Consider the following 16,097-nt stretch of genomic DNA (forward strand, 5'->3'; position numbering starts at 1 on the left):
TGGCTTCCATGCTTTTGAAAAGGATCCCAACCCAAAATGTTGCTTAGCCATTCACCTCCTGTTGCTTATCCATTCACCTCCCCAGATCAGATGCTGCCTGACCTGTTGAGTTCCTCCAGCACTTTGTGGTTTGCTCATGATTCCAGCATCTGCAGTTCCTTATTTCTCAATTCCCTGCCTTTATACTCTATGCCTCTACTGATAAAGCCCTTATTAACTACTTTCTCACCCTGCCCAGCCACACTTACTGACGTATAAACCCATACCCAGCTCCCTCTGCACTGCACCCCCTTTAGAACAATATCCTTTATTCTAGTTTGAAGTCTGAAGAAGGGTCCTGATCCGAAATGTGACCTATCCATTTTCTCCAGAGATGCTGCCTGACCCGCTGAGTTTTTTTGTGTCAATCCTTTATTCTATGTCGTTTCCCTTCATTCCTCCCATCAAAATACATCACCTTGTATTTCCCAGCATTAACCTTAATCTGCCCGTTCCACCCACTTGTATATATCCTGCTGCAGTTTCTCACTGCCCTCTTCACAATACACAATGCTGCCACCTTGTGTGCCTTCACCAGATTTAGGAATATATCCCCGATTCCAGGACATTGATCTAGATTTAAAAATGCTCTGGACCTAACGCAAGTCGCCGGGGAATACCACGATTTGTGTGAAGTTCAACTATTTTACAACCTCTATTGCCTGATACTTGGCGTTTTGCACTTCCATTCTCTCATTCTGTTGCCAGGTGCTCTGATGTTGCTGATAAACCTGTTAGTGGAAAAAAATCTACCTGGAAGTCCATGTATATCACTCCAACTGTAAAACCCACCGATAATTCTTCGACACCATTAAAACATGTGACCAATTTATTTTAATGCGATTTTCCCTTAATAAATACACACTACCTTCCCTTAAGTAATCCATTTTCCTCTTGGCTTTGCCAGGACTGAGATTAACTAACTGTGGTCGTTGTGCTTATCCTTTTTGAAGGAGGAAGTGACATTGGCCACACTCCTGTGCGCTGCTACCTCTGCATGTATCCAGAGACCAGTGAAAGATTATGGTCAGCGTCCTGGTGATTTCATCCTTTCAATGTTTGCAGATTTAAAAATGAGGAGGGTGGCAGGACACCATGGAAAGAGGAAAGGCCAGTTGGATCTCTCTGTCACTGAGTTGGCATGGGCACAATGAGACACGTTGTCCCCTTTAGAACATAGAACAGTACAAGAACAGGAACAAGCTCGTTGGCCCACGATGTCTGAGACGAACCTTACACTAATCTCCTCTGCCTGCATGTGACCCATATCCCTCCACTCCCTACATATCAGTGTGCCTATTTAAAATCCTCTTAAATTCCATTACAATTTGCCCCACTCACCTTAAAGTTATGCCCTCTAGTCATAACATTTCCACCCTGGGGAAAAGATTCTGACTGCCTACCTTATAAGTGTCTCTCATCATTTTATAGAATTCTGTCAGTTCTCCCCTGAATGTCCGATGCTCCAGAGAAAACAATCCAACGTTGTCCAACCTCTCCCTGTAGCCAATCCCCTCCAGGCACCATTCTGGTAGACGTCTTCTGCACCTTCTCCACATCCTTCCTGTAATGTGGCGACCACAACTGCACACAGTACTACAAATTTAAAATTTGTAAATTTAAAATGTGGCCTCACCAAAGATTCCCAAAGCTGCAACATGACTTCCTAATTCTTATACTCAAACCCCCGACCAATGAAAGCAAGTATGCCAGAGGTCTTCTCTCCCACTCCATCTACTTGTGTTACCATTTTCAGGGAGACAGAGAAGAGTGAACAGGTCTATGTGAAAAGAAGAAAGACCAGATGAATTACTCTTTAACTGTGCGCTCACTACCCATATCTCCCACTCCCCCCCCACCCCCCCCCACCCCTGACAATTTCCATCCACCATTATCCACCCATCATGACACGCGTGGAATGGTCATTGAGATGAACAAAAAATGAGTGATAGAGAAGCACTTCCTGGCAATGGCCCCTCACCCCCTAGGTTGAGGCTCTTAAGGGCGTGTCCCACTTTGCGATTTTTTTCGGCGACTGCGAACGTCAGCGACTGATGCCCGTGGTCACCCTAAAAACCGTCAAGTTGTACGATACTCCGCGTCACCGTCACGTCGAGCTAAGACACCCCGCACCCGCCTTCACAACACAAGAAGGTTCAACCAAAGTATAATAATCACGTTGGAAATGAACTTATCTACAATAAATCTAAGCACCAATAACTTTTTAAGAAATAAATTGTTTATTTAACGTCAGCGTCACCGGGCGTCACCCGCAGGACAGCAGTCGTCAGTCAGCGCGTGACAGGGCGCACGACATGATAAGACACCCAGATGTCACCTGAAGATTTTGAGCATTCTATAATCCAGGGGAGGCAGGGAGACACCGCGCGTCACTACATGTGTCACCCCGCGTCACGCCCCGACCTCGCCACAACAACCACTTTTCAGGCTGTCGCCGAAAATGTCGCCCCAGTGGGACACGCTCTTTAATCTATAATTAGTCTCTGTGCCTTTGAAGCATTTCCTAGCCATGGAGCAAAGAGCAGCGCGACTAAACCGGGGGAACAAAGCTCAGGTCTTGAAACTGATCATTTGTCTGTACTCTTCCAGTGCCCCACCTCATGCCCCTCTGGACTCAAAGGACCTCAAGGACTTCAAGGACTCAAGGTGAGCCCTCTTTTCCACACAGTATGTTTCATAGGGTGTAAGAGCTGTAATGTGTAGTGTAAAACAAAGCTTACATTTTACCAAACAGGGCTCACTGTATTGTAGACGAGAGCAGGCCAACCCCCTGCCTGGTGGCAGTAACTCTGGATAAACATTGTAGTTAATTGAAAAACTATTAATTTCCATTCACAGGGACACAGGGGAAAACTAGGACCGATGGGAGGTGCTGGAATACAGGGACCCTCGGTGAGTATGGAGCAGACAAAGACTTGCGGTGTTGCCGATGTATCACACACAAACCACGGGACAAGCATGTTAAATGCCCCTCACTGCAAATTTGAAGGCTTCTTCAGATGTTGAAGTTAATGGTGAGGAGGGGAGTCTGCCACAGCTCATTGAACATTTGCCTGTGACATTGGAAGACGTTATCACCACAAAGATTTGCGGGTGATGTTATAAATCATTGAGGGGACTGAGGCAATTGGGCGAGGAAGGCAGAGGGGTTGAGGGGACTTGCTGTTTGGATAAGAGATGGACAGGGTGAGGGGACTGAGCTGATTGGCTGAGGAGGGGAATGAGAGGATTGAGCTGATTGGGTGAGGGAGTGACGAGGGTTAGGTGGAGGGGAGCTGATTGGGTGCAAGAGGGGATGAAGGGACTAAACTGATTGGATGGGACAGGGGCAAGGTAGTGAGGTGGAACGGGTCGGTGCAGCTCAAGGCAGAAATTCTCAGCAGACTAATCCTTGGACTTTAGAAGAGTGGGAGGAAACGTGGTAGAAACATTCAAGCTTCTGAGAGGAGGTGGCACTGTAGATGTTGAGAGGAAGCTTCCTCTCATCGGAGCATCTAGAACGAGGAGCACAGTTTCAGGATAAGGAGTGTGGAATGAGGATGGAGATGAGGAATTTCTTCCCTCAGAAAGGCCATCAATCTTTGGATATCCCTACTGCACAGAGCTGAGGTAGATGAGCCACAATCCATTAATAGCATGAAGAAAATTTAGGGGAATTTATGGTTTTGGGTGACAGGAAAAAAACTGAAGCTTGGTTCAAATATCAGGTCAACCATTTCTCCTGTTGACCTGTGATGCTGGCTAATTCCACAGGCAATTCCCAGTGCTCCAAACCATTCCCACATTTCAAGTTCAAGTGAGTTTATTGTCATGTGTCCCTGTATAGGACAATGAAATTCTTGCTTTGCTTCAGCACACAGAACATAGTACAGAACAGATAAATGTGTCCATATACCATAATATAAATATATACACACATGAATAAATAAACTGATAAAGTGCAAATAACAGAAAATGGGTTACTAATAATCAGAGTTTTGTCCGAGCCAGGTTTAATAGCCTGATGGCTGTGGGGAAGTAGCTATTCCTGAACCTGGTTGTTGCAGTCTTCAGGCTCCTGTACCTTCTACCTGAAGGTAACAGGGAGATGAGTGTGTGGCCAGGATGGTGAGGGTCTTTGATGATACTGCCAGCCTTTTTGAGGCAGCGACTGCGATAAATCCCCTCGATGGAAGGAAGGTCAGAGCCGATGATGGACTGGGCAATGTTTACTACTTTTTGTAGTCTTTTCCTCTCCAGGGCGCTCAAATTGCCGAACCAAGCCACGATGCAACTGGTCAGCATGCTCTCTACTGTGCACCTGTAGAAGTTAGAGAGAGTCTTCCTTGACAAACCGACTCTCCGTAATCTTCTCAGGAAGTAGAGGCGCTGATGAGCTTTCTTGATTATTGCATTAGTGTTCTCGGACCAGGAAAGATCTTCAGAGATGTGCACGCCCAGGAATTTGAAGCTCTTGACCCTTTCAACCATCGACCTGTTGATATAAATTTCCACCCCTTCTTCACCCAAACCATTCAGTCCCCACATCCACCCCTAACCCTATCAGCTCCGACCCCTCATCCCCTCCCCCACCTTCACCCAATCACCAATCCTTTCAACCCATGCCTTCCAAAGCGCTAGAAAGGTTGAAGACCAAGTGGACCTTTCATGTTTCATGACTGCATTATGATGGGTGGCTCATCATTCATCACCAAACAGCACAGTTTGGATCGATGCAGTCACTTTGTTTTAGTAAAATGTTCAAAGCTATTCCATCAGTCATTATCAAATCAAATCTGGCACGGAGTTTTCATGACAGATGACCAAAATATTGCTGGAGAAGGTGAGCACCTTGAAGAAGGTGAGAGAGGTGGAGACCTGGAGGAACGAAGAAGGAAGATCCAGTGTTGGGAGCTCAGGAAGGTGAAGGACAGCCCACCCACCACACTTGGGTTTGGTCAAGGGGAGACCAGTACCGGTGGAGCTCTGACGTTTCTGGGCATTATGGAACTGGAAGAGATTGCAGAAATTGCAGAAAAGCCAGGAGCGGGTTAAACAAGATGGACATGATTAAAATTGAATCATGGTCATACCAAATGCCGTAGACCAGTGAGCATAGAATCGTACAGTGATGGGACCATACAGCACAGGCGCGGATCCTCTGAGCCCACCTTGTCCATGCTGAGCATGATGCCGAGCTACACCAATCCTATTTGCTGTCATTAGGCCTGTATGCATCTACACCTTTCCCATGTGAGTACCCTCAGTCCAATGTTCCATGCCATGTTGCAATAGTACCACTGCGAATGGCAGCTCGTTCCAGAGAACCATCCTCACCAACCCCCATCTCTGCAATCACTCATGGTCGAGTATGATTGACCGCCTGATGGGCGGGTCCTCCCTGTCCCTCCAGGTGGGTGCCTGTGTGTGACATCTTTTACCGTGGGGAGCCGGGTACACGGACAGCCACCACACGGTCCCTGACAGAGACAAACCCGGTTCCAGCGGCATGGACTCCACCGTGGTTGGGAGACTCTCCCCCTGCTGCAGCCTTCTTCCACCCTTCTCAGCCGTTGTGGTGCTCCACCCGTCATCCTCCACCTGTTCCACCATTGAGGTTGTCTTCTTGGGCAGCGCTTTGTCAGAAACCTCCCCTTGACCTACCCGCCCTGGGTGACCCTGTTGTCCAGTTATGGGTGAGGCTATTGCTTCTGGTACTTCACACATGACTACCCAGGAATCTCATCCTTTTCTTGGTGTTGGAAGGAACTGCAGATGCTGGTTTAATCCGAAGATAGACACAAAAAGCTGGAGTAAGCGGGACAGGCAGACATACCCTTTTATTTCCTTGGTGTACATGTCATCAGGCCCTGGGATTTACCCACTGAATGCTTGCCAATATTTACAACACTTCCTTCTTCCTGATCCAGGCATATTCCAGGATATCAGTGTACCTCCTCCCTAAATTCTCCAGCCACCTGGAATGAAATCTGTCCAATCCTTGGTGAATTCCAATGAGAAGTTTTCATTTAGGACCCTCCTGTATCCCCCTGGCTCCATGCATGAGTTAACCCTCTGATCCCTGAAGGGACCTATTTCTTGCTTGGCTACCCCTCTTGATTCTCCTTAAGCCTACTTGCCAAGGTCATTTCATGACTCATTTTGCTCTCCTAACTTTTTTATACTCACTGCACAGTCCCTACAAATCTCAAAGGATTTGTTTGATACCACTTTGCCGTCGGAAGACACGCATTTCCTTCGTCATCCTGAGCAAATTTCAATAGCGGGTGACGAGGTGATGGTTGGCGAGGTGGAGTGAGCAGCAGAAGTTTGAATCTCACCTCGAGGTAGTAATAAGTGACAGTTTCAGCAACAGTGGGATAAAGAAAGGAGCCATTCTTGTGGAAATAAGGGTTTGTCAGTGCTGAAAAACAATGGCATTTGAGGTCCAATTTGGGGCCAGATCGAAACCAATGTTGCCTGTTTGGTTCAGGTCTACTGATGCTAAGGAGAGGGACATAGTCAGTGCTGGAACACAGGGTTTGTGCAGTAGCTTTGCACATCTTTTAATGATAGACAATTTCCATTCTAGCGTTCAGAATCAATGACAACTTGAAGTTTGGTTTTGGATGATGCACATATGTAGGCACTGACTGCCGGCTGTAAATCGATGACTGAGCTTGAGTGATCTTGATCCTGATGTGGAGATGATGAAGGTTGAGTAGACTCCTTGTCGATAAGCTTCACTGTGTCAGGAGGCTTGTTGGAAATGAGGTGTAGTATTGGACTGAAGATGATATTGAAGTTTGGGGTGATCATGTAACCTTGCTTGGCTCCATCTGCACTGGAACTGGATCTGTATTGGTGAGGATCATGGCGTACAAGTCATTTAGGACACGTGTTCAGTTTTGGTCACCCTGTTATAGGAAGGATGTCATTAAGCAGAAAAGGGTGCAGAGAAGATTCTACAAGGATGTTGCCAAGTCTCAAGGTCCTGAGCTACAGGGAAGGATTAGGCATGCTATCACTTGATTCCTTGGAGTGCGGAAGGCTGAGGAGTGATTTTATTGAGGTGTATAAAAGCACGAGGAGAATAAATATGGCTAGTGCAGTATTTTACCCACAGTCGGGGAATCAATAACCAGGGCATGAGTTTAAGGTGAGAGGGGAAAGATTTAATCAGAATCTGAGGGGTAACCTTAGTCATTAGGTACCTGTAGATCATCTTGCTTCCCTTGAAACATGTGGTCTTCGCATTTGTTGCAACTAGCAGATACCGAGATGTCCTGATGGTTCTCATTAACTCAGTCCTGGGGCCTACTTTCAGAAGGGAAGCCAAGAGTCTCTTCAAAGGCCTTGTCGTTGCCCTCCCCCTTCATTCTCACCTTTCTTTCAATGCTAACCCCTTCACCTTTCTATTTCATCTCCTAAAGCTCCCTGCTAAAGATAGAACATACAACATAGAGCAGAGTACAGCGCAGGAACAGGCCCTTCGGTCCACAATGTATATGCCCAACATGATGCCAAGTTAAACTAATCTCTGTTTGCACATAATCCATATCCCTCCATTGCCTACATTTCCATGTGTCTATCTAAAAGCCTCTTGAATGCATCCGTCACCATCCCTTGCAATACATTCCAGGCACCTACCACCATGTAAAAAACCTGCCTCGCACATCTCCTTTAAACTTACTTTAAAGTTGTGCCCTTTGGTCTTTGACGTTTCCATCCCAGGAGAAAGGTTCTGACAATCTACACTATGTATGCCTCATATATTTTTATATACTTCTATCAAACCTCCGCTCTATCTCCGGTGTTCCAGCTGGCAACTACTGTTAAATATTCATTATATTAATCTGAGAATTAGATTTTTGATAACCAATTGTAAAGGATTGAAGGGAAGAGAGATAAGAATGGAGGTCGCTCACCGATGGGCCAAGCAGGGTAGGACTGGGCAGAAGAATTTGTTCACAGGGTTAAATAGCCTGCTGCTGATTGCTATCTGCATGAGTCTCTGAACATTTTCTGCGGAAACGTTTATCGATGAAGAGGTTAATATTTTATTTTCTCTTTCTGACTAGGGTATTGAAGGTGCAACTGGTATCTCCGGAGAACAAGGCATCCCTGGCCCACCAGTAAAGTATTTTTGTTAAGTCCTACTGTGGTAACTCCCAACGTCTTGGCTGTTAAAAGATTAGTGGGGGAAAAAGTCACAGGGACATTCATTAAATGGTGATAACCAAGGGAGATGGACTTCACGTTGGTCTATTAGATAATGTTAACCAAGGACAATAGGGACTTTGCTGGCCCATTCATTCAGGCTACCAAGGGAAGAGTAGATTAAAGACTGGTGCACAATATGTGGATCAGTTTAGTTTAGAGATACAGCGCAGAAACAGGCCCTTCAGCCCATCAAGTCTGCATCAACCAGCGATCCCCGCACATTAACCACTATCCTACACTAGGGACAAGTTTTACATTTACACCAAGCCAATTAACCTACAAACCTGTACATCTTTAGAATGTGGTCACGGGGAGAACGTACAAACTCCGTACAGACAGCACCCGCAGCCAGGATCGAACCCCGATCCCTGATGCTGTAAGGCAGCAACTCTACCGCTGCGCCACCGTGTGTCCGTTGGGTGGAGTAACTCCTTCGTATAATTGAAGTTGAGAGTGAAGTGAACCAGGCATGTGTATAATAATATATGTAGTATTCAAGGCCTGATCAAAGACCTGAAGGATCAGCATTCAAATACTTGAATAGCTTTCACTCCCTCTCAGATGGTGGTGCATGCGCATTCGGCTTCCTGTAGAAGCACGGTGGGCAGCCCTGTGGCGCAGTGGGTAGAGCTGCTGTCTCACAGCACTAGAGGCCCAAGTTCAACACTGACCACAGGTGCTGTCTGTGTGGAGTTTGCACATTCTCAAACCACTTGGATTTCCATCGGGCGTTCCGGTTTCCTCACACAGCCCAAAGACATGTGAGTTTACAGGTTAATTGGCCGCTATAAACTGCCCCTAGTGTGTAGGGAGTGGATAAGAAAGAGGGATAAGATAGAACCAATGTGAATGAATGATAGATGGTTGGCATGGAACAAGGTGGGCTGAAGGGCCTGTTTCCATGCTATGTACTGTATCTATTAAAAAAAACAGTTACTGCTTTACTGGTTCATTATTCTAATGATGCTGGGTAGTATCTGGTCAGGATAGTGTTGAAAATAGGGTTGCATGTAAAGGTAAACTAAAAGATCAAAGGGCCTGTCCCACTTACGCGATTTTTTTCAGCGACGCCGCAGCCATCATAGTCACAGCAGATCGGTGACATTTTTTTAAATGTTGAAAATCCAGTGGCGACTAGAAAAAGGAACGACTCTTTGGGCAACTACTCACGACCAAACAGGCGTCACTCCACGACATGTCGCCTGTACGGTCGAGAGTAGTCGCCCAAAGAGTCGTACATTTTTCCGGTCACTGCTTTTGAAAATTTTCAGCGACCTGCTGCGATATTGACGGTTGCCAGCAAGTCGCCGAAAAAAAATCACGTAAGTGGGACCGGCCCTTAAGATAACTAAACTAAAAGATAAAGATAAATGTGTGAAGTAAGAGATACAATGACTTTCCCTTTTTACCATATCTGAATCTCTGGGGGAATATTGGTAGAACTTAGTCCAGCTGAGAGTTGAGCCCATTGAAGATCCACAAACATTCCTCCTTGGAGGTACTCCTGAGATTGGTTACAGGACAGAAAGGTTCTTCCTGATTTCTTCAGCATCCTTGGGTTATGGATGGATTAGCCTGGTGCTGATCCAACCAGCAAAGTCTACTTGTGAGCTGGTGGGATGGGGTAATGGATACCACACAGGCTTTGTAGATGACCCTGAGCCCGGGATTTGGGTCGGAATCTGGAGCCTGTGGCCAGGAATATCGTTCTGAGCACCCTCACTGTTGGAATAGGATCACAGGGATTCCAGGGCTGAGGAAGCCTGGATCTGTATAACGGAAGTATACGGTCACTGAGTATGACGTTGCGTTTGTTTTTCATAAGAATTTATGCATTTATACCTTCTTTCTAAACCTACAGGGACCTCATGGTCTTCAAGGATATCCTGGTATGATGGGAGGAAAAGGTGATAGAGTAAGGAACTTTTTGAAGTATATCTCTTGATTATTTTGGCTGAAATGTAAGATATGGAATGGTAGATTCTTGTCAGTGGAGATAACACACTGTTGAATGTCACCGCCTCTCAGTGAGCTGAGGGTTTGAGGACCACAGTGAGTTTACCTCTCATGTCTTAGACTTTGAATGACATCTCTGATTTGGTTTAAGAATTTTGGGCTATGAGATTTTTAATTTCTGAAAGATCCAGCGAGGGAATAGCAATGGGCATGCAGAAAACAAGGGTGGGCCAGCTCTTGGAGTTATTCTGGGGCAAACTCAACAGCACTTATTAAATCTAAAAGACATATGTTGTGGCTCACTCACACTTTCTCCTTCTCCATAGGGTGCTAGGGGATACAAGGGCATGATTGGTGTCCGTGGTCCAATGGGCCTTCCGGTGAGTAACAAACCAATGTATCCCACACTTGTTTTGCTACCTTGTCCTCCCAACCAGTTGTTCTTGGTTCCCAACTGTTGAGGCAAGATTGCAAATGTTCTGCTTTGACAAGTGTTTGGGTGTGAGAAAAAGTGTGTGCATGTATATGTGTGTGAGTGTGTGAGAGAGAAAATGTGTGTGTGCGCATGTGTATGTGTAAGAGAGAGCTGGAACACCCTCATACACACTCTCTCACGCCATAATCATAATCATACTTTATTAGCCAAGTATGTTTTGGAACATACGAGGAATTTGATTTTTCATACAGTCAAACCAATAAAAAGCAACAAGACGCACACAAACACAATTCAACATAAACATCCACCACAGTGACTCCTCCACATTGCTCACTGTGATGCAGTGTCGGGGCGATCAAGCTCCCGCTTCGGGGGGGATCTCAGCTCCCCACGCTGGGCGATCGGACCCCGGGTCGATGCTAGTCAAACCTCCTGCAACTTTGGAGCTCCCGACATCAGTCCCTACCCGAGACTGCGAGCTTCTCGATGGTGAAATCCGCGTTTGGAGCGTCGATCCCAGGCACGGGATCGGTTCCGATGGTAAGTCCACGGCCCCGTGCTGGGGCTCAGTCAGTCTCGAGCAAGGCCTCCAGTTCCCTGATGCTAGGCCGCAGAGCGACCGGAGAGACGACCTGGAAAACAATCGCTTCTCCGGCAAGGTAAGAGATTGAAATAAAGTTTCCCCCAACGCCCTCCCACCCCCACATAAAACAAATCAGAGAACATTAACACAAACTTTTTAAAACACACTAAAAATAACAAAATAGAGGAAAAGACAGACTGACTGTTGGCGAGGCTGCCATCGCTGACGGCGCCACCCAGTGGAATTGGTTAGGAATAGTTACAAACAGGAACATCGAAGATAAACCAACTGGTTTTTAACCAGTTCAAGACACATCACTATCGATGGCAAGCGGGGATTGGAGAAACAAAAATATACAGGGAATCCCTCCAACAGAATATTGTCGGGTGTCCCTTCTTTCTTTTGAGAAAAGATACTATTATCTCAATCCTCAAATCACCCATAAATGGTGGAATTAGTCTTAATGTGCCCAGGAACAATTAAAGATAAAGTTAAGGAACAGTAGCAACTAGTGCTCCTTGACCCATGGACAAGAAATAGAAGTGTGGTAGGCCAAAGTGTTCTCAAGTCTGCTCAACCATCGAGGAAGATCACAAAGCTGAAGTGATCCGGGGCTTCATCTGCACTCTCCTGCCTAGTCTTCATAATTGTGACTTCCCTTCAGGCTGAACATATCACCACCTTGACCTTGAATAATATATAAAATAATATAGAACAGTACAGCACAGGAACGGGCCCTTTGGCCCACTGTGTCCATGCTAAACCTAATGCCAAGTTCACCTAATCTCCTCTGCCTGGACATGATCCATATCCCCCCTCTCTCTGCGTATCTCCGTGCCTATCTAAAAGTTAGTAACTATTCTTGAAAAATACATATTATTGTTCCGTATTATTGTTCTTCTGAGGTTACACAATTGCAAAGATTCATAAGGCTTTGAGAAAAAAAGTTCCTTCTCCTATAATATGAAAAGCAGAAGAAACTGTAAACACTCAGCAGGTCAGGCAGCATCTGCGAAGAAGAGAAACCATTAATGTTTCAGATTGAAGATCCTTCATCAGAAGTGGGAAGGAAACTAAATCATTTTATTCTGAAACTATGGCCCTTTTTTCCAGATTACCCATGAAGTGAAACATTTTCTCAGCATTTACTGTGAAAAGTCCACTTTCAAGTCTTAAAGGAGTTAATAAGGTCCACTATTAAATTCCAGTAAATAGGCCCAATCTGCTGAACCTTTCTTCACCAGTCCCTTTGTATCAGAATCCCACCATTTTGTCAAGTCATTGACAAACATGAATACATACCTTTAGTCTTTTCCCCAGATCATCAACACAAACAGTAAGTCATTAAGGGCCAGGAATTGATCCTTGGTAGTCCATGAGTGGTTTCCTTCCAGTCTCTGGCGGGAATGGAACCTGCTACTTGGCACCTCAAAATAAGAGGTAGCCCCACTTAAAACTGCAATGAGGGGAGAAGTCAGAGCATGATGTAGTTGCAGTATTCCTGGTGATTATTCCCCTCTTGCTCATAATTCACGGAAATAATTTCCCTCGATGTTTAAGCCTGAATGCATCACGTTCACCCGACCCCCTCTCTGACAGAGATATCAGCCTCAGCCTGAGGTCAGCTGGGACTGAACGGCTCCTGTGCAATCAGACTGATGGTATGCGTAATCCATGGACCTCCACACCTGTAGGACTCTTCTGCTGAGAAGTTGGTGGAAGTCCCACCGACGCATTAATCAGGATTACTGTTAATCATTTCTACCCCAGACATCAGGTCCTTCATTCCGCCCTCGAATTCCTGTCAGGTTGAAAACTTTGCTGCTTTGACTGACTGTATTTCTTACTATTCTTCTTCAGGGTAAAAAGGGGCCTGAGGGGCCACTTGGTGACTTTGGCGACAAAGGAGTACAGGTGAGATATTTCAAAGTCACACCTCTTGATCCCATTGAACACATGTTACCTCAGGAAAGAGTTTGGGTTATAGAGCAGCAGTCACCAGATCAGAAGTTCCCAGCGCAGTTTTACTAGTAATGTTTAGAGTACTCATTGGGATGAGAAGTGGGCACAGGCTGTCAGTTGTGGAGTATTAGTGTACACAGGGGGTCAGTGGTGGAGTATTAGTGTATACAGTGAGCAGTTGTGGAGTATTAGTGTGCACAGGGCTCAGTTATGGAGTAATAATGTATACAGGATTATTTGTTGAGTATTAATGTACACAGGGGGGGTCAGTGGTGGAGTATTAGTGTACACGGGGCTCAGTTATGGAGTATTAATGTGTACAGGATTATTTGTGGAGTATTCGTGTACACGGGGTCAGTGGTGGAGTATTAGTGTACACAGGGCTCAGTTATGGAGTATTAATGTGTAAGGATTATTTGTGGAGTGTTAGTGTACACAGGGGGTCAGCGGTGGAGTATTAGTGTACACAAGGGGTCAGTGATGGAGTTTTAGTCTGCACAGGATTATTTGTAGAGTATTAGTGTGCACAGGGGGTCATTGGTGGAGTATTAGTGTACACAGGACTCTGTTGTGTATTAGTGTGCACAGACTGTCAGTGGTGGAGTATTAGTGTGCACAGGGGGTTGGTAGTGGTGGAGGATTAGAGTACACAGTGGGTCAGTATTGAGGTATGGTCAGAAGTCGGCGGGGTGAATGTTAGTTGGAGTTATACAGTAGCGAACATAACCTCAGCAGACCACAGTGAAGTAATAATTTTACAGCACAGGGTAATGAGTGGAGTGAAGTGTTTGTGTGTGGAGGGCAGTCAGTGGGTGAAATATGATCTTGTGCAGGTCTGGCTGTGATGTGAAGTATTTGTGCAAACATTGCTGCCATGAGGCAAACATTGTTGCCGTGACAGAATGGGCCGAATGGCCTCCTCCTGTTGTGCTTTATTTTGAAATCAGAAGTGGGTTGTTGTGACACTATTTGTTTGCCTGTAATTGTGTTCTGTACGGGACAATGTTGTGCTGTGTATCCTGCCCTCTGATTACTCACCCGCTTACTCTGATCACCCTGACTGACGGTTCTGTTACCCCACAGGGCGAGCTAGGCCAGCAGGGGCGGCATGGACTCTCGGGGGCCAAGGGAGAAAATGTGAGTAATTTTACGCTCAATTAATAACAATCTGTGCAGAAATCACCTCGAATGGTGCCCTCGGTTCATGCCCATGGTCGCGGCTACTGTACTTTGGTGTTGTGTACAGACACAAAATGCCGGAGTAACTCAGCGGGACAGGCAGCATCTCTGGAGAGAAGGAATGGGTGACGTTTCGGGTCGAGACCCTCCTTCAGACTTTGGTCCGATGTCGTTGAGTGCAGTGAGCAGTGGGAGTTTTGTCTGGAATCACACTGCAAGTCCGAGCTGTCATCTGGGCTAAGAGGGGCGCTGAGTTGCCCAGGTCTGAGCGCCAGTGTGGGGTGTACATGTGCCAGGTCACAGCTGCTACGGGGTCTGGTGAAAGTTACAACTTCACAACTGTGTGAGAGGCAACAATTTCACCATCCTTCCTGTGAAGAAATGCAAATCGACATCTCTCCCAGGTTCCCCAGGTGAATTTTCAATGTCATTCCCCCTGGTTCAGGGCTCTCTATGGGGGCAATGTGTTGTTTCCATTCTGCCCTAACAGTTCCACCTGGCAACTCCATTAGACCATCTCCAAATTCCATTCTGAAGGGATCACAGGCCTTCGCACGCAGCTAGTCCTCAGAGTTAAGCCCCTGCCCCACTTAGGAGACCTTGCCCGCCACCCAATGTTTCCACGAGGTCCCCGGAGGTTTTGGTCACTCTCCCTAATGGTCGCAAGTGGTTTCCGCGTGGTCGAGGCTTCATCTAGGTTGCTGCTATTTTTTCATCATGATTAAAATTGGCCTTGACTAAAAATAGTTTGCCGTTTTAAAAATCGATAATTTTTTAGTCGCAGGTCTAGTCGAAGCCGGTTTTCTTCATAGTCGAGGAAGGTTTTCAACATATGCGTGGGAGGTTGTAGGAGGTTGCAGGTCACCTTGACCTTGAAATTTTTTTTGGGTGGCGGGCAAGGTCACCAGAGGTTGCTGTTTAGGTCTCCTAAGTGGGACAGGGGCTTAAGCTCTTTTTGTTCTGGTGCACCTGAGAACAATGTGGTATGGTGTCCACAACTTGCTGCCCTGTTTGAACTTCCATACTCCATCGAGCCTTCTGACTAAAGAAGGGTCTGACTAAAATCATGGCCTGGTTCAGTATCTCGAACACCCAGGAATGAAGGAGTTCGATAGAAAGTGATGGACACTGCCTGGTACTGACCTCCCCACATCAAAAGGATCTACAGGAAGCGCTGCCTCAAAAAGGCAGGTAGTATCATCAAAGACCCACACCACCCTGGCCACGCTCTCACCTTGCTGCTACCATGGGAAGGTGGTACAGGAGCTCGAGAGCCGTGATCTCCAGGTTCAAGAACAGTTTCTTCCCAGCAACCATCGGCTCTTGAACCACCCTGCCTGACCCTAACCACAACCCAACCTCAGCAACGGTCTCGTATCAACTTTGTCTAGGTTGCACTACTTCAGTTTGCACTATGATGATTTGGTTATCTAGTATTATTGATAATTGTTGTATGTTCTGTTGATTATGTTAGATTTGTTGCTTTGGTGTTTTAATGTGCCTGAATGGCAAGGAAGAATATCATTGTTCTGTTCTCAGCATGTACGACAGTTAAACATTCTTGACTCCTGGACTTTCTTTTACCCTGACTGGGTTGAACTGAGTTTTACCAAGCAACCCTCTCCCTGATGCCAGTGATGGGGACTGGAGCTGATTTCTGTAAAACCAGACCTGGCAAATTAATTGTCCATGTACTCATTCCCTCTACTCACCACGCAC

At 46.1% G+C, this 16,097-nt stretch overlaps 1 protein-coding gene and 1 long non-coding RNA gene across 2 annotated transcripts in view; both read left to right on the forward strand.

The window, feature by feature from the left end:
• col9a2 (collagen type IX alpha 2 chain) overlaps nucleotides 1–16,097 on the forward strand; it is a 77,966-nt gene that overhangs the window by 25,261 nt on the left and 36,608 nt on the right. The window contains exons 11-17 of the mRNA XM_033045494.1: nucleotides 2,650–2,706; nucleotides 2,899–2,952; nucleotides 8,121–8,174; nucleotides 10,124–10,177; nucleotides 10,545–10,598; nucleotides 13,098–13,151; nucleotides 14,283–14,336. Of these exons, the coding sequence (XP_032901385.1) occupies nucleotides 2,650–2,706; nucleotides 2,899–2,952; nucleotides 8,121–8,174; nucleotides 10,124–10,177; nucleotides 10,545–10,598; nucleotides 13,098–13,151; nucleotides 14,283–14,336 (381 nt within the window). The remainder of the gene's footprint in view (nucleotides 1–2,649; nucleotides 2,707–2,898; nucleotides 2,953–8,120; nucleotides 8,175–10,123; nucleotides 10,178–10,544; nucleotides 10,599–13,097; nucleotides 13,152–14,282; nucleotides 14,337–16,097) is intronic.
• Nucleotides 8,610–9,256, forward strand: LOC116988649. Its single transcript, XR_004416012.1, has 2 exons — nucleotides 8,610–8,874; nucleotides 8,913–9,256. It is a non-coding gene; the product is annotated as an uncharacterized LOC116988649 (long non-coding RNA).

Source organism: Amblyraja radiata, chromosome 27 (assembly GCF_010909765.2).
Source record: "Amblyraja radiata isolate CabotCenter1 chromosome 27, sAmbRad1.1.pri, whole genome shotgun sequence".
NCBI classification, from domain to species: Eukaryota; Metazoa; Chordata; class Chondrichthyes; order Rajiformes; family Rajidae; genus Amblyraja; species Amblyraja radiata.